Source organism: Rattus norvegicus, chromosome 14 (assembly GCF_021556685.1).
Source record: "Rattus norvegicus strain SHRSP/BbbUtx chromosome 14, alternate assembly SHRSP_T2T, whole genome shotgun sequence".
Taxonomy (NCBI): Eukaryota; Metazoa; Chordata; class Mammalia; order Rodentia; family Muridae; genus Rattus; species Rattus norvegicus.
The window spans coordinates 77,990,655-78,009,009 of NC_141547.1; the positions used below are offsets into that span (position 1 = coordinate 77,990,655).

The 18,355-nt window shown below is 51.4% G+C and overlaps 1 protein-coding gene across 3 annotated transcripts in view; it reads right to left on the bottom strand.

Moving 5' to 3' along the window:
• The window catches only part of Crmp1 (collapsin response mediator protein 1), a 45,877-nt gene extending 30,256 nt beyond the window's left edge, over window positions 1-15,621 (bottom strand). Inside the window, exon 1 of one of the 3 annotated variants that reach the window (XR_015636498.1) lies at window positions 15,147-15,611. Coding sequence is in view for 2 of the 3 variants with exons in the window: in NM_001365151.1 (NP_001352080.1) it covers window positions 15,147-15,527 (381 nt within the window). In the remaining variant the exon portion in view is untranslated. 3 annotated transcript variants of the gene reach the window in all.
• Window positions 15,622-18,355: the final 2,734 nt, after the last annotated feature.

The window sequence follows — 18,355 nt, forward strand, 5'->3', positions numbered from 1 at the left end:
TCACAGATTCTGTGAAGGCTCCCAGATACATAAGCAGGAAGGACAGGAAAATGAAGATCAAGGTAACTGAGCAGTCACTCCCAGGAGAAGGGGGGCTTCCTTTCAGAAGGGAGAGCATGAAAATGAGCCTCAGAAATCAGAAAGGCACCACCATAGAGAAAATACACCTGTCAGGAAATGAACACAAGCATAAATGGTTTCTCTTATGGAAAGGGGGAAGTTGACGCTGGGACTAGAAAGTTATCAACTCTCCAAACTCTACCAGTGAACAAGGGTCATGTTCAAAATTTAAAAATCCAATAGGGTGTGTAGGTGTTTACTCACTCAATCACAGAAAGAGAGAGAGAGACAGAGACAGACAGACAAAGTCAGAGACCAAGATCATAGCACAGCACCAGGACTCCTATATGACCGCCAAACCACTTTGGGGTGAGCTGGTAAAAATTTCAGCCCAAGTGCTTTTAGAAAAATTCTTGTTGTCTACATGTTACTAATGACATCACTAAAAAACCCCAGATCTCTGGGTGTCAACTCTCGACAACAGGTCGTGATTTTCATTCTCAATCATGTTCCCCAACCCTGGCCATGCTTCATGATGCAAACATGGCAGCCCAGGTGGCTTCAGACTAGCCTTGAGGACAGATAGACCAGTAAGAGGAGAGACTGTGATGCATGAGCCAATCAGGGCTTTCAGATGCAGGTAGTTCAGGCTAGCCCTCTCTAGTCTAATGACATGATGACCCAAGTAAGTAACGTGTGGCTCAAAATGAGATGCTAAGAGGAACAAACCTGACCCAGACAGTATCCCAGAGAGAATCTTGCTGAGTACTCATGACTCTTGATGCAGCAAGTAAATACTCGCTTCTGTGAACTGCAGAGGGTGGCTGTGTTTGCTATACACGTACAGCCAACCCCACAGTGAACCAGCACGCATGCCAGCCATGAACTGAACAGCCCAAATGCTTCACATTGACACAATGGGGTTGTATTCTCAGTAAGCCACAGCCTCGGCCCCTGCGTACCTCCCACCAGGTTGCCTGGCAGCAGCAAGTGCTACTACACAGCTACGCACCTCTGTTCATTCATTCACACAAAGTCATCTCTGTGGCAGCCTACCCACCCATAGTCAGGAAAGATCCAGGTAGTGGAAACCGGTGCGGAACTCAGTCTAATTAGCACCGATTTACCCTTCCTTTGCCTGGATGGAAGCAGCACGGCATTTCCTTCTTGAATCAGAAATGTGGGTGAGCCCCAAGGAAGAGAGCTTAGCCCTGTTTCCATGGCAACTTCCATGCAGGATCTCATGCCCATCACTCTGGTCAATGTTCAGGAAACACTCAAATGGCAAAATATCTGATTGTAAAATGGCGCATTCTCCAGGGACTCCAGTGGGCAGGTCCTCCCTACTGTCTGCAAAAGACAGCAGTAGCTAAATCTACACGGGCCTCCATTTTCATTTTTAACTCTTAAATTCACATAGGAAGCCAGCGTAATTGCTACAAATGTGGAAACTCTGAGAAGTTAAGTCATTTGCTCAAGTCACACATCCAAGAGATGGTGCCAGAATTTGAATTGAACCTTGTTCTACTTGGCACCTATATTGTAACTTCCCACTCCTCTGACTCCTGGGGGTTATGCATAAGTAAGAGTATCTTCACTGCCCCTAATGATGGCCTGTTGCTCGCCCACATCAACGGGTTAAGCAATAATAGAGCCTCCACATCTGTTGTGTCATCGTCAAGGGCACCCCTCATCCCATGCTTCAGCTTAATCACTGCCAGGAATGTGGTCCAAGAAGGTAAGGCACAGTAAAAGGCTTTGGCCATTTTGAAGGATGCTTTCTCTGGGAGTCAGACACTATGCATAGAACCTTAGCTAAGAAATGACAGTGCCTCCTGTCCTCATATCACAGAACATGTATGCTACTAGAAAACAAGACTCATCTTCTAAAGACACCATGCAGAGTCCAGCCACTCTGACTCTATCATGTGTGTATGTCTAACTGTGTTTCAGTACCCATGCATGACACAAATGACATAGGTTCATCTGTGGAAAACACATGACAAAGAATCTGACTAGAGTCCTTCTGTGGAGCGCTGGATCATGCTAAGACGCGTGTTTTCAACTTCAGATCCTTCAGCCTCTCATACCCTCTCTTCATCTGTCTTACCTGCTGTCACAGAACACCTGAGACTGATGGCTTATTAACCAGTAAAAGTTTATTTTGCTCATAATTATGGAGACTAGAAAACCCAAGAGTGTGGTGCCAAGCCTGTGATGGGATCTCTGTGTTACCGTCCAAGGAGGAAACAAAAGGGCAGGGGAGCACGATCAGCCAGAGGTGCACACAGCTCTTTCTTGTAACTAGTCCATCTCTGCACTAACTACACTGATCCACTCAGAAGGGCGTGGCTTCATGGCATCACCACTCTCTGTTAGGCCCACACCCTAGTTATTGCCTGTGAGACTCGTGCCCAACACAATGCACAGCAAATGAAGCTTCCAATGTGGCAAACCATGGTAAACTGGGACCCTAGTGCTGTCCACTTGAGAAAGGTCCCCACAGATACCTGATGCTTCCCTCCTGCTGCTGCATCTGTCCTGGGCAGGCCCTCACAGCTGTCTCTCTACAGCTTCTCTTGTTTCTACCACATGACAGCCAGAGTGACTTTCTGAAGCACACACCCAATTGTCTCACCCCTCTTTGTGATTGTTTCCTCACACAGAATGAAGCAGGCTCCTCCATCCCTGACTTATCCTTTGGTGTTGCCAAGACATACCATATTTACCTATTAACACCACCCGTGGCCATCTCTGAAGGATGGGCCACTTGCCAAGTCCACACAGCCTACACATCCCAGCCTTCCAATCTTCTTCCCAGTAGCCTGACTCCAGCACCATATGGAGCTCTCCCTAGTGTGAGGCTAGCACTTCTTGGCTAACACATCCAAGGTGCTCCATATTTTAGCTCAGCTTTATCTACCTTATTCCCTAAGATAAGAATCCTTCACTTGGTGCCGAGACCACAGCTTAGCCCCCATTTTGCCTCTGGAGGATTTGTCCCTCCTCTGTAAAGGGAAGTAGTCAGAGCTCCAACCTTGCAGGGTCACCAGGATAAAGTCTAGAAGAAGCCTAGAGGTTGCCCACAAACTGAACACCAGCCTAAGAGATCCAAGATTTCGGACCATGCATCTGCATTCAGGCATTTGGGAAAGTAGAAAAAAATTTCCTTTTTTTAAATTTAAAATTCAGTGCCAAATCCTTCAAGTTTTATTTTGGATTCTTATTGCTCTATGTCCCCACAAATAAAGCTCAGTTTAAAAAAAAGTGGAGGAGGGAATGCTGTAGCTTTAACGGTCAATTTGGTATACTCTATAGTCATCTGAGAGAAGAGTTTCAATCCTCAATCAAGGGATTGCCCAGATCAGACAGGCCTGTTAATATGTCTATGAAGAATTTTCTTGAGTGTTAACTGATATGGAAGGGCCCAGCCCACTGTGGGCGGTGCCATTCCCTAGACAGGTTTCTGGTGCTGTAGGAAAAAAAAAACTAATCTTCAGCCTGTGAATGACTCAGCATGCAGTGTTCCTCCGTGATTTCTGTTGTGCTCTCTTGCCTGCGAGTTCCCTGGTTCAAGGTAATATTGTATAAAGCAGCAACCAAATCAGCCTTTGGTTTGCTGCTTTGGTTCCTGCCCTGACTTCCCTCATAGATGGACTATGACTTGGAAGTATAAGCCAAACAAACCCTTTTCTCCCCTAAATTGGGAAGAAATTTTTGGTTAGAGTGTTTATCACAGCAACAGAAAGCAAACTGGGACAGAGAGGAAGAGAAGCCAAACACGATGCTGTTCTCAGCACAGAGAATGAACTGGGGTGGTTTGAGAAGGTTAACAGTCTCTGAGAGCAGCAAGAGGGCAGAGGAGCGGGTCATTTCTCAAGCCAAACAAGGGCACTTCACAAGAGAAGCACCCCCACCCCTAAGTATAGCTGTCCCAGAGCAAGCCCAGCTGCCCTGTGAAGTGTGGCCCCCTGTAACTGTCAAGATTCTAGGAAAAGGTATTTGGAATTCCTACACAAGCTAGGAGAATAAATCATGTTGGCATTTTCTTACACAAACACGGAAAACCTCCCCATCTTTATAAGGTTCCCTTCAACTTAGAGGTTACAGAATTCAAATATTTGTATAGGATGTAGGGCTTGGGCCTTTGGGATCTATTATGACAAAAAGCACATTTCCTCAAAGGATATAACTGGGTGGCAGAGTCCTCTCTTAGTATGCATGACACTCTGGGTTCAATTTCCAGCAACACGCATGTCTGCACATGCGTGCATACCACCCAGGTCTGAGGGTAGGTGCCCCATTCTTCAGGCAGCCACCCTTTTGTTCTATGTGGTTCTGTATCAGATCCATTGAGTCAGCCTTGGGACTGAGCCAGTTCTGACACCAGGTTATTACTGAGTCAAGCCCCTGGGAGTCAAGTGTCTCAACTTGTTAACAGTTCTTGAGAGCACGCGGTCCATTCTTAAAGCCAGCTAAGCTCATTGGCAAAGCAGATCTGCCTTCTCCCTACAGCCCAGATTCCACTCTAGAAGAGCCTTCATTTCTAAAGCCCTTCAAGCCAGTCTCCCTCACTTCGTGATGCAAACTAGCTCAGAGCTAAGCCCACAGACAGGGCTTAAGGGAGAACCACTGCAGAAGCAGCTAAAAGCTCACTCAGCCAAGAAACAAGGCTTACCCTGTGGACTCCCCTATCCACCTACACAGTAGAATCCCTTGAATGCAGGGTGCTCTTGAGGAGAGGCTGAGAAGGGGAGACTCTCCTTGTCTTCCATGTTCTTATGGTGAAATGGAACATATGGACATGAGAAACTAACCAAAGAGCTCACAGCTCCCTACCCTGGGAAGAAGGGTGTTCCTTAGAAAATAGAGGTCTTGCTGGCAAAGGCAGAGAGTTAGGGAGGGTGATCCTGATCTAGGAGAGTGCTCTGGGTTCCTACACCAGAGGGCTGAGTAAAGTCTATGGGACTGGGAGCTTCACACAGCCTGGCACCAATGTGCTACTTTCATGTGGATGTGTGCACATGTCCATCAGTTACATGTGTGTGGAGAGTCAGGTGCTGATGGGGGATGTCTTCCTCAATGGCTCTCACGGAACCTGTAGCCCACGGATTTGGTTAGGCTCTGGCCAGTGAACTCTGGAGATCTGCCTGGATCACCACCTGGTGCCCCACACAACCCCCAGAGCTGGAATGGAATTACAGATAGGTACCTCCTAAAGTATCACCACGCAGCTTTTTCACGGATATGAGGGATACAGACTCAGACCCTCAGGCTTGTGTGGCAAGCAATTTACACACCGAGCCACCTCCCCAGCCCCACTCGTGTTTGCTGAACGTTCTCCCTCCTCAGTTCATGAATACACCAGCACCAATTCACGGTCTCATTTGCTCAAAGCAAAATTTAGGATTTAGACACTATAGCTATCCAGGGAAATGGTTCTCAGTCTCTCTAACTGGAAAACATAATCAAATAGTCTAAAACCTAGCAGCATTCCTAGAGGGTTTAAATACCAGATATCACCAGCTAGCTGGGCAGCCATGTTTCCTTGTCTCCTGGAGTTCCTTAGCAGCCCTGCTTGTACAAGCTTACCCTTACCACCATCCCACTATACACTGCCCTGACCTAGTTCTCCTGGGTGCTGGGAGGAGGGGGATGGTCTCTGAGGCTCCTTTGTCTTGTCAGCACCAGATGTCTCATTTTTGCTCACAGCAGGAAACTGGGTTGTACTCGGCACCTGTGAGCGCTCAGGGCTCTGCAGACAGATGTTGCTAAAATAGTCTATAAACCCTGTCACTGACCTGTAGTCCAGCTAGAGATGGTTCCAGCACACCGCCCTGCTCCCACGGGCTGAGTATGGCCTCAGCTAGAATGGTTTACCTTTTCTTTTATACACCATCTCCTCTACACCTCACATGGTTCCCTCTCTACCTGACCCATGCCTCTCACCCTCATTCCAACCTGTACTGTTAACCACCCTCTGAGCAAACCCCACCACCTATGGACCAGCATCTTCCCTCCATGTCTCTTACATTTCCATAATGAGCTCAGCATGAGTTTCAACAGATGATTACAAGCATCTCGTCCCACACCAGCGCTGGCCTGTGTGAGCTCTGGTGACTTCCAGGAAACTGACTCCAGGTTTAGACTGACTTTGGGCTCAGCACTTTGACTTTAACTATGAGACAAGCCATGATGGAACAGAAGTTCCTAAAGACCTTGTAGGCTGCTGGCCTGCATGCTCTGCTCCTCTTTCAGCCCAGGTCTCAATGTGAAGAGATACTCGGGGTAGATGCAGCTTCTAACAACAGCAGCAGGGGCAAGGTTACAGCTTGTGACATGAGCGAGATCTCAGGGTCATGTGCCATTGCACTGACCTGTACGCTGTCCCACAATGGTCATGCTGATGGCTAACCCACGTGGTGTTTACTCTGTGCAGATAGTAATCTCAGCACCCTACAAGTTTCTTCTGTTAGTGATGGGGGTTGGCTGTTATTGCTTGTGTCATTTCACCCACGTGGCCATAGAGAAAGGCTGGTGAGTGGAGAGACTGTGTGAGCCCCCAGGAGTCAAACCTGTAATTCCACCGCTTCTTCCAACACACCATTCCCCCAGCTCACAGGCTTCCGTCTCCTTCCTATGGCCCGCAGGGTGTCAGAATGCCTGTAACATCGATCCCCAGCTACCTCATCCATTTCACAGTAAGGAAAAGAACTCAAAATGGAAGAGAAGGAAGTGATGTGCCCAAGGTCAGACATCTTGGAGTCCGTGACAAACTTAGAAGCTGTGTCATTTCTGCTGCCCAGCCATTCAGACCTCTCTCAGACACCTCGAATTCGGCTGCATAAAATCCCCCACCTTCCTCCCAACCCGGACCTCACCTGCGCTGTTCCAACCTCTCACTTATGCCACTGCGAAACCCATGAAGCCTCCTGTTGCTTCTGGCCAGGTCCTAGTCTCAAGTTCCTCTGGCGTGTTCTGATCCAACCTGTGCTTATTTCAGGTGTGTGCACTGCTGGCAAACACCGATGGTTAGGTACCCTGCGCAGTCACTATGCCAACAATATTGGTCACTAAGGTGAGTCAAATTTTCACTTCCTTGGAGTTCATGAGTATGAAGGAAGAAGCTATGTATGGTACCAGCAGTTCTCAAACTGTAGGTTGCAAACCCTTTGGGCTCAAATGACCCTTTCACAGGGGTCGCCTAAGACCACCAGAAAGCACAGGTATGTACTCATGATTCATAGCTGTAGCAAAATTGCAATTTTAAAATAGCAACGGAAATAATTTTATGGCTAGAGGTCATCACACATGAGGAACTGTATTAAAGGATCGTAGCATTAGGAAGGTCGAGAACCACTATATTAGACACTTGCTATGGGCCAGGTACTCTTGAGTGTGTGACATTGAATGTTTTCCATGATTTGAGTATTGGTCAAGTCTGCTTTGTAAAGAACGTATGAAATAATTGTTACATGGTATGGTGGTTCGAGCACTTGGAAAGCCTCAATAAGAATATCAAAAGTAGAGGCCAGCCTGAGCTACAGAATAAATTATAGACTAACCTGGACTACAGAGTGAGATCCTACCACAAAGATGAAGGTGTCACTGTGCTGTGACACTGTCCTGCCACCTTTGTGTTCCTTCTGAAACTCTCCTTACAAATTTGTGTGTAATAAAAAAAATATTTTTTCCTTAGAATTTGACTCACTTCTCTGTGCCCATGAACTGGACATTAGTGAGGGTTTCTGCCTCTGTCCTGAATGGCTGGGGCTTAGGTCATTCCCACAGTGGCCCTGGTGCTGTCCTTTGCTTCTCCCGGACCCTCAGTACTGGTGCAACTTCCAGCCCATTTGCCAAATTGTGCAAGTGCCCGAATCCTTTATGCAAAGACTCATGGGATAAATGAACATCTACTCTAAATGTCCCCTTTGGGATAGCCTGCCAAATGCTTCACAGGTTTGCTGGTTTGTTTGTTTGTTTGTTTGTTTGGGGAGTGGGTTTGATTTTCCCCATATGATATATAAAATTAAAGTCACAACCTCAGCCCAATATAAGTTTCTCCCCTGTCCTCACTATTTGACTAAAGATGCACACACATTCGCTTATATACCATCATATAATCACATATACAAACACACACACAAACACACCCACCCAGTGATTTTCTCAACATACAGAACAGCCCATTCACTCTGCCTGCTTGAATGTGAATTGAAACGTGATTTTTTTTTTCTCTGTAGCTCGATGCAAGAACCTTGGTGTGCCATTACATGCCTTCAAACCTCAGTTTCCTCTCTGGGACACGATGGTGATTGAAAGATAACACACCTAGGCTACCCTCTCCCCATAGTTACAGGATGGGTAGGAGATAGTAGAAGTCATGGAGACTGCAGCAAGAGCTGTGAATTCTATTGTTAATAATAATTAGAAGCTCGGTAGCCAGCTCCTTGACTCCCCCATGCACACAGCTGAAGGAGCATCCCCCATTCTGTGGCTCTTCTGGGGACCAAGAGCTGCTGCAGGGCCAGGGATTCCTGTGCCTTTGTTTGCTGAGAGCCACACCCATGGTACTCTACTGGCTAAACACAGTGGGTATCTGTAAACAGTTTCAGCTATGTTAACCCCCATTTGTGCTCTTCGTTACAGAAAAATCCACCCTTGAAAGAGCTTCATCAATATTTTAAACAGACCCTGGAGTTGAGACTAACTGTATCTCATCTTCCTTTTCCATCAGGTCAGCCTGGCCATACTTAAAAGAAGAAATGACTCCACATCGTAACCAACTGGAGTAGAACATTTTCCTCATTTCATCTCCATGTCTGTCCATAAGGTACCTGGCCTGGGTGAGGTACCCTGCTCTCTGTTCTGGTAAACAACTTTGAATTCCCTACTGAAGCCTAGGTCTTCATCTCTGTGGATCTCTCTCCCCATAACAGAGATGCAGGGGCCCATGGAATGATCAAGCACCTTGCAGGTGGGACCTGGGACTGCAGTTGTGCTCTCTGTTTGCTTCTGAGGCCTGTGCCTCAGGCCTCTCCTCAGGCTGTTGAAAGCACCTTTGACTTTTCCAAGGTTTGCTTCAGTGTGCGGAGAAGCCACATGGCAGCAGACGTGGAGATCCAGAATGCTTGCTTTCCTTCTGCCTCCTCCAAAAGCCATCTCATTTGACCCCTGGGCTCTACATGCCTGCTGGAGTTGCCTGCAGACCCCTTACTTCCCTTTACTATACCCATCACCATTTATGAAGTAGCTGTGACTTATTGCTAACTACGGGAGCTAAGACTTTCTCCTTTCCCACCTCCCTAAGTCCAGCAGAAACCAGGTACTTTTTACAAAGTTACCCAGTGACTGCTAGGGAACAGTTGAGAGCTGTGGCATTTTAAAAGGGACCCTGATCCTCATCACAGTGTGTGCACCATTAGCAAAAGGTCTTCAGCCATAGGAAGGGGCTTACAAGGTAGAGTCTTTCACACCCAGCCTTGCTATTTCTTTGTGGTTGGGATAGGCAAGGTGCGCCAAGGAAACAAGTGCCCTCTCAAGGGTCTCCTTTTGCATAGGAGATAGCCTTTGTGCATCCCTCCTCACCATGCTCACTGGAACCACTCCTGCGGCTGATGGAACATCTCTGCAATTGTCCCACAGGTCTATTGCCTGCTTTGCATATAGGATTAAAGCAGCAGAGACGCCATGCCTTTCTTAGGTCAAACGTGCCAACACACTAACAGCTCTGCCCTGGATGGCCTGGCTGTTCGTGAGTCTTGTTGAGGACGTGGGAGGGAATCTGCAATGGATATCAAAGCAGTGAGGCTTGACAAGCCACCCTAGCAGGACACATATCCACAGCCATCTGGTGTAAAGGCCGAGCCCCTCATCTCCACTGCAGAAGGTCACAGCAGGATGGCCCTGCAGCTCAACAGACAGAGCCATAGGACTGACTCCAAAGGAACTCTTCCCAGAGACCTGCCTAGCAGCCATCTGTTGAATTTCAACCCGAGACACCAGTGCCCTGAAGCTCAGATCCTCCAAGAGCACACAACACAGAGGGACCCTGAGCTATTGATTCATTGGTCCCTGCATCAGCTCCACCTCAACACCTGCCTCCGTTCTTCCGACAGGAACCCATGGTCAGCCCTCTCCAGCAAGGACCTGTTCAAACAATCCCAGGCTCCCTCCCTTCATTGTCAGGCAAATGGATCTCACAGTCCCTCCGAGACATCTCCTATGTACAGGGTTTGCAAACTGGATGGATATGGTTCAGTCTCCATGCCTACTCACACCTATAGGTGGGAGCTCAGCAGAGGTCAGTTTGGAAGGGGTAAAAGCCAACCAGTGCAAAACACAGGTGGGGAACCAGGATTCCTCTCCCCCTTTTCTCAACCATACTCACAGCCCACTTGCTAACCTTTCCCTGCTTCATAACAGTGCTTCCCAGGGAAGACCTCCCCGGGGCCATAAAACTAACACTGGATGTGTGACTAGGGAAAGTCAGCACCCACCTCTAACTCAAAGCTGCCTTCCTGGAGGGGCTCTGGGGCTGTCTTTGACCCTGAACTCCACAAGCTGAGTCTCCACCCTCCTATCTCAGGGTTCACCCAGGAGGATATGAGCTATGGGAAGCCCACCTGCCAGAACCTGGATGTTCCAGCATTGCCACCCCAGTCTCTGCGCTGCCAGCTCTAAGCAACTGTTTGCTGGTTCTAACACCAGGCAGGAACTCGATGGAGGATGTAGTGTCTGACCTCATCACCCTTAGCTCCCCGCCTAGACAAAGCTTAGAGACCGGGCCTCCTTTGTTTCCGGCCACACCCAGGGACACGGCCCAGATGTTCAGTCTACCCTACCACTAAACCTTCGCGCTGCTCAGCCTCTGTGGTTAACCCTTAAGAAGCCGCGGCTTCCAGTGTGGACCACTGGGCTATTCTTAGCTGCAGTGAGGTGTGGGAGCAGTGCATCCATCCATCATGGCGCAGCTCCAAGTCGGGCCTTCCACCCCATCGATAAGCAAGGAGTGCAGAGCTGCATCCTTTTCCTTCCTCTGAAGGCTGCAAGGTGCAAGACAGGGAAGCCGCAGGGGCCAGGTGCATTAGGCCAGGCACACCCTCCCCATCCCAGTGTGAGGCCGAGGGAGGGGGACTGAGGCCCCGCGCCCCTCCCTCTTTTGTTCAGCTCCGCATCCTCCGGTCCACGCCATCCTCCCGGCACACGCCACCCTCCCGGCACATCCTGCGGAGGGAGGGGGCTTCACGCCCGCAGAGAGAGGGACTGGATACTCCAGCCCCGCCCTGCCATGCGGGGCTCCCCCTCATTGTCCCCAGAGGGGGAGGGGGAGGCCTCGGCGAGACGGGCCCCGCCCCACTCGCGGCGACGCAGGAAGCCTCCGGGGGCGTCCCTGCTGTACCCCCACGGGTCTGGACCCTGATGGCGACCACCCTCAAGCCACAAAGCACTGCGGCAGGGTGGGGGCGCTTACGGTGATGTGCGGGATGCTCTTCTTCCCCTGATGAGACATGGCCCCTCTGGAGCCCTCCGCCCGGCCGCTGGAACTAACGTCTGCCTGGCGCTCTACCCGGGTCTCCCGGCCGCGCTACTCGTGGGAGCTGCGACAAAGGCCCGGGAGGGACGAAAGAAAGGACAGAAACTCGGCTCCCACCGCTGCCCACTCCCCGCTGCTCGGCCCGCCGCCGCTGCTCCGGCTGCCTGCACCGCCCGGCTTGGCGAGGAGGGCGGGAGGAGGAGGGAGAGGCTGGGCGAGAGGAGGGCGCTGAAGACAGACAGCTCCTCCCGGTGGCGGCAGCAGAACCGGATTCGCCCCTTTCGGCTCGAACCAGGAAGCGCTTCCCTTCCGATTTCCCCCACTCCGCCCCCGACCCCCGCCCCGCGCCCTCGCCTAAGCCCGGGCCTCGCTCGCACAACTAGGAGAAGATGTTTTTCAGTGCTGTTTTAAAAGCAAGAAACAAACAGCCTTTGGACGCGCGGGCAAAAGCCGTGGGCAGTGCCACAGGTGTCTCTGACCTTTGTGTGTGTAACCTGTGCTTGGGAGGAAGTGTGGGCCAGGAGTCAGCACCCACCCTAATTGCTAGAAGCATCCTTGGCCCTCCACAGTCGCACTCAAGGATCCCCTCTGGCCAGTCCTTCCATGGTCTCCGTTTTTCCATCCCCTTTCCCATATTCAAATCCAAGTCTTCATTCATGCTATTATCTTGAATAGCCCACCTCAGTTAAGGGGAACTCATTTTCCCAGCCCCATCTCCAGGGCCTTCACCTCTTTACCCTCTCCATTTCCATTCCCAGGCAGAGGCAAAGCAGCAGAAAGGACTAGCTGCGAATCCATGGGTGACCCTTCCTCTGCTCTCTCCTGTCAGTGGCTTGTCAATCTGGCCTGGCAGTGAAGGCTTGGAAAGCTGACCCACTGGTACTAACTAAGGTCTCTACAGCCCTAGGGTCAGGGAAGAAACGCGATTTTCCTGCCTATCATTTGAAGTGTTCGAAGCCCGGGGATCCGGATGTGGCTCTGGGACAGGTGGGCAGGAAGCCAGGGACAAAGCTTGCCAAACTTCACCAAGAGGGGACAAAAGATGAACGAGGGAGCCCCCAGCAGGCCTCAAAATACCGGGCAGCTGCCCCCCCAGGCAGGAGCAAGCCATTTTCCTACCAATGAGCTCATTTCCTGCCTGCACACTCCCTCCACTGACCCTGTGGATAGAATCACTCCACCACTTCCGGGTTGCCAAGGGAGGCGAGGAACAGAAAAATCTAGGGACCCCGCTGCGGCCTTTCGTCTTCCACCACATGGAGAAAGCCAGTTCCTAGTCCACCGCAGGAGACCAAGAGGGATTATAGGCTCCGAGAGAATAGTTTATATTCAGAAACACTAGTCTGTGACTTTCCCCTTTTACAGACAGGACACTGAAGCTTGTAGAGATAAAGTACCGCGCATTTGCAGAGATAAAATAGCGTAAATTAACTGCCGCGGGGCAGCGTCAGGAAGCGGGTTCTCTACTCATTAAGTCCCGCCTGTGCTCTGGCCCCTAAATTCTCATTAATGACCGGAAGCTGCGGATGATAGCAGCACACTTCTGTCTCCGGATTCCCTTCCTCGGCAATAAGTCAAAGGTTCCAGTACCCCGGCATTCCCTGGGGTCAATCGGGGGGGTTCTGGGCAGGCAAGCTAGAGAGAGGGGCTGAGCCACGTGCAAGTCAGAAGGAAGAGTCCTGCTCGCTACTGGCCAAACAGATTGCTGCTCCCAAGCAGACTTCGCCGGTACAAAGCTTTACAGCCACCAGCCTCTGGCAACCGCAAATGTTGCGCCTGCGCTGTTGAAACCCCACCTCCCTCCCAGGAAAAAGCCTTATGGGCGGGGGAGGGGCCCGGGCACCCTTTGCAGGAGTGGTTAAGGCTGGTCCTAGATCCCTAGCCCTCTGCAACCCATGCCCTGTGGTCTTCAGAAAGTAAATTACTCCATCCAGCGGGGCCGTGATCTCTTCTACTCTAAGTCCCCACCAGAGAGTGCTTTGGGAGGCCTCGAACGCAGCCTTTTGTCAGGTCCCTAAGAAGTCGGGGAGAAAGGACAGAGGGGAACCGGATGGTAAGAACACAGGAGCAGCTGAAGCAACTAGGGTCCAGAAACACTAAGGCACAGCTACCGGGCCAGCCATAGCAGAGCTGGGGACAAAGCTTGTGTGAATGACCCTGACCAGTGCCGCGAAGCCAGAAGGACAGCTCCAGGCCAGTCACAAAGAGCAATCGCCTCCGTGGTATTCCCTTTGAGGGAAGCCGAGAGCAGACTGCCACTCCCGGGTCACAGATGAAGACAGCTTAAAGAAGGTGAAACATCTCGACAGGTTCCAGGTAGTGGCTGGGTTTCTGGGCCCTGAAGCCTTTGGTGGAGCTAGAGAGCCTGTTTCCCACGCGAGGTCGTACTACCAAGGAGGAGATAAAGGGATAGGGAACTGGACTCTGGCTAGTTCCCTGCTCCTCGCCCCCGCCTCCAGCGCCCAGGCGGCAGATTCAGGACCACGGAGAGTTCCAGAGCGGAGGACAGAGCTGGAGAACACCGCCCATTTTCTTCTCCTCCAAAACGCCTGTCCAGATTACAGTCCTGTTCAAACTCTTCCTCCCTCTGAGTTCACTTTGTGCCTCTCATGGTGTTAATGGAAAGGACGAATTAATTAATTAATTAAACCGAGAATGATGATAAAACTCCATAGCAAGCATTTATTGATCACTCTCTACCTGATTGAACTTAATTCTTGAAATGAGTCCACAGCTCTCCCCAGCCAGGGAACTTCTGGAGGGTGGGGTTAGGCTGCCTAGCCAGCCCAGTCCAGAACTCAAGGGACAGCTCCCAGAGCTGTTCCAACTTCTGTTTCCCAGACACGTGGCTCTGACCTTACCCACCCTGTTCAGGACTCTTCTGTCTGACCACCCGTGTTCCCTGGTAAATTCCAACTTAGGGACGATAACCTATAAGGCCCAAACCCTGGCCATGTCTTTCCCTGATGTCCCTCTTCACTTTCAGAAGTCAGGGAGTCCATATGCCTGGGTTCAAATCCCAGATTCGCCTCCAGCGTATACATCCAGGAGAGGAGTGTCCTGAGCGATTTCTTACTGCCCACCTTCTAAATCCTTAACCACATCGTCCCGCAGGGAGGGGCGGGAGCATCTATATGAACAGAGTCATTCCGTGAACCTCTCTCTGAGCGGGTTACAGCCTAAGCGTTCCACAATCAGTGAGTGAGCGAATAGATAGATGGAGGAAGACAGAGAATGCCCCCCCTATTCACAGAACCCCGGAAAGAGAACGAGGCTTAAATTCATTTTACAGGTCCCTTAGCGGCAGCGGCAGCTGCCGCAACTTACTTCCCTTCTCAGAACCTGGCTTTGGCCTTCTGAGGCTCTGCTGGCCAACCCTGGCCTATCCTAAACCTCTCTGAACCTCTTGCAGGATGAAGTGGGGGAGGGGCCGTTGCAGTCCCCCAGAACCTGGTGGCAGCGGGTCCCCACACGCGCCCTCGCGCCACCCAAGCACTGGGTCTCCAAGGGCCCCGCCCCCCCACGTCTGGCCCACGTGCCCCTAGGGTACCTGGCCATTGTCCCGGCCGAGTGGTAGGTCGCGGGGCGCAGGACATCGGATGCGCAACGCCGGCGGTCTGTCATCGCGATCGCCTGGCGAGCTGACAGCAGAGCCCGAGGGCTCGCTCACATCGCTGGCCGTGTCCTCACTGCCGCCAGGGCACGGCAGGCCCACGGCGTCCGGCCGGCCAGCGCTGCGTGGTGTGCGCGCGGAGCCGCGGCGGCCCACGCTGTAGGCGTCGAAGTCGATGGTCTTGTTCTCGTAGGCTCCCTCCACGGCGGCGAACATGCCGCCGTACTTCTGGCGCGGGGTCTGCGCCGCGCTGCCTGGCCGCGCCAGGTACACCGGCAGGTCGTCCTCCGTGTTCCATGCTCGCCGCCGCTCCGCCATCCCCGTCTCCGGCGGTCAGCTCTCGCTACCGCTGGCTCCGCGCTGAGCGCCTCGGTGCGGGCCCGCGGCGGCCCAAGCGCGACTGCGGTCGGGCAAAGAGGGAGGGAGGAAGGGCCGGGGCGTGGCCCGCAAGGGGCGGGGCCGGGGCGGGGCGGGGCGGAGCCTACGGTGACCAAGGCCAGCGCCACTGCCAGCTACAAAGGACCACGGAGGCGGGGACGGCGGCCGGGGCGGGGAGAATGGTGACGTGCGGTAGCCGCAGCGCGGAGGGCGGGCAGCCGAGCCGCAGTGCCCTCCACGCACCCGGCTCTCCGCCTCCAGAAGGAGCGCAGGGCGCGGGCAGAGACGGGGTGGGGGCCGTGCGCCAGTGCACACCACACATACACACATATGCACGCACGCGTGTACACACGGTGAAGCTTCACCTCGCAAGGGAGAGTTGCACAGACATCAGCCTGTCTGTACATGGTACATCTCCAAATCAGGTACCTCCGCGCTCCCTCCAGACAGCAGGCACTCCATAGATCACACACACACACACACACACACACACACACACACACACAAGCTCACGCTCACACACGAGCCCGCGTACACCAGAGATTCTGTCAGGCAACCCCACGCATCATCAAAGTCGTACAAAAATTAAATGAACTTAGATGCACAGTCAGAGACAGACACATCCAACTCCCCATTGGCTCACTTGATGCTACTACACTGATTGCCTAATAGGATCTGGCACTAGGATAGTGCTGGGGACTGGACTAAGAGTAGAATAAAATCCCTGTTTGTTTGGTTTTTTTTAAACGCTAACTTTCTAAGTGATATGATACAAGAATGAAGCCTGCAGAACTCAGGAGCAGAGGTCCCTATCCCATAGCAAGGAGGCCATGTTAGCATTACACTCCCAGATGCTTGTAACTGAACCGATGACCCACACACCCGTCCCAACAACATCTCAGGGTGAAGAATTCCCACACTGCTACCAAAAGGAACTTCACAAGGCTCCTCCACACACAGGCCTGTAAATTGCTGATTGGCAACCCCTGCACATCCCACCAAATAAAAGGGAAGTAGGAAGAACCCTTAAACAGAAACCCTTTGGAGACAGATATTCAGGAATGGACACATGCAGCAGGCAGCACCCAGACAAAGGCAGCTATGGGCAATTCCCACATCCTGAATACAGTCAACTCTAACTGTGCTGGAGCTTAACATCTGGAGATTCGGGGGGGGGGGGCTCCTTTAACCAGGAAGAAGGATGGAGACTTGGGGTCAGTCCCAGCCCCTTCACTTATTTATGACTTTCTAGCAGAGGGTCATGAGATTCCCTGGGGACCCAGGAATCTCAGCTGTGCTTTCTGGATGGGAGGCTCACAAGCTGCCAGCCCCCTAGGCAGACAAGTCCAAACTGGCAATCAGGATTGCTGGGGAACAGTAGGAAGCCTGATCCAGCATCTGTCCTTCAGTTGGCTTCCCCGGGCTAGGAGCTGTCCTTTCAGCACCTCCACCAAAGGGTCAGAGAGCTCTGCAGCCAACCTTGGAGAACCCCAGACAGTAAATATGATTGTTGAGATCACAACCAGAGGACTCTGCCACATGGGCTCTACGGACATCAGCTAACACCTCACGCTTCCTCTGTGACTAAAGCCAGTCTGTATTGCAAGTAGAATGCTCCAGCTGTGTGGTTGAGGAAACAGGAGAAGCAAACAGCTGCCTATCCATTCCATTTCACGTGGCTGCTCCTGTCTGCCTTGGGACCCCATGCTTATCCAATGTCAGTTGGCAGTTGGAAAGTTCCTTCCATCCTTCCTTTATCTATATTTGACATGGACTAATGCTGGGCACACAGGAAAGTGTCAAGTTCTTGTCCTCAGTGTCTATTTTAGTAGGTCCGCAGTCTTCCACCCACCTTACCTATACACTGGCTCCTCTGTCCTCTTGTTCCTACATCCCATGCAGATTCAGGTTGCCCAGGTGATTCCTGTGGAAGTTGGAAAAACTGCACTGAAACTGTCCTGAATCTTTAATTGAACTCTGAAATACAGTCCACAGTACACCCTATGCTAGAAGTGCTGATGCTGACGTCCACAGTGGACCAGAGCCTCCCAAGGGTTGATGGTGATAAAATCCATATAACATAAATGACCGGACATAGGAATGCATACCTTTAATCCCGGCACTCAGGAGGCAAGCAAATATCTGTGAGTCTGAGGTCATCCTGGTCTACATAATGAGCCGCAGCCCAGAGTTACATAGTGAAACCCTGTATCAACAAGAAAAATAACAGAGGACTCCAAACATCTGAGTTAGACAGTACTTTCAAGGTCAAGCTTTCTACTCCATACTTGATTCTTCAGTCAACATTTCGGGGATTCGGTTTTCGGTCTCTCTAGGTTTGCCAATAGTGACGAAAACGTTGTTGCTTTTGGAGAAAACCCCAGACCTGGAGAGATGGCTTAGCAATTAAAAGCAACCGCTGCCTTGCAGAGGACTTGAGTTCAGTTGTCAGCGCCCATGTACGATGGCTCACAACTGCCTCTAACACTAGCCCCAGGGGATCTTGCGCCATTCACCTCTGGCCTCTGCAGGCATCTGTGTGCATATGCTCACATGCATATATGCACACATGCATGCGTGCACGCACACACACAGCATGCCATCACATAGATAAATACACATAAATAACAATGAAATTGAGATCTTTTAGGAAAAAAATGAAGGGCCTGGAGAAAGGACTTGGCAGTTAAGAACTCTTACTGCTCTGACAGAGGACCTGGGGCTTGGTTCCTAACCCCAACATAGAAGCTCACGGATGAATCCAGTTC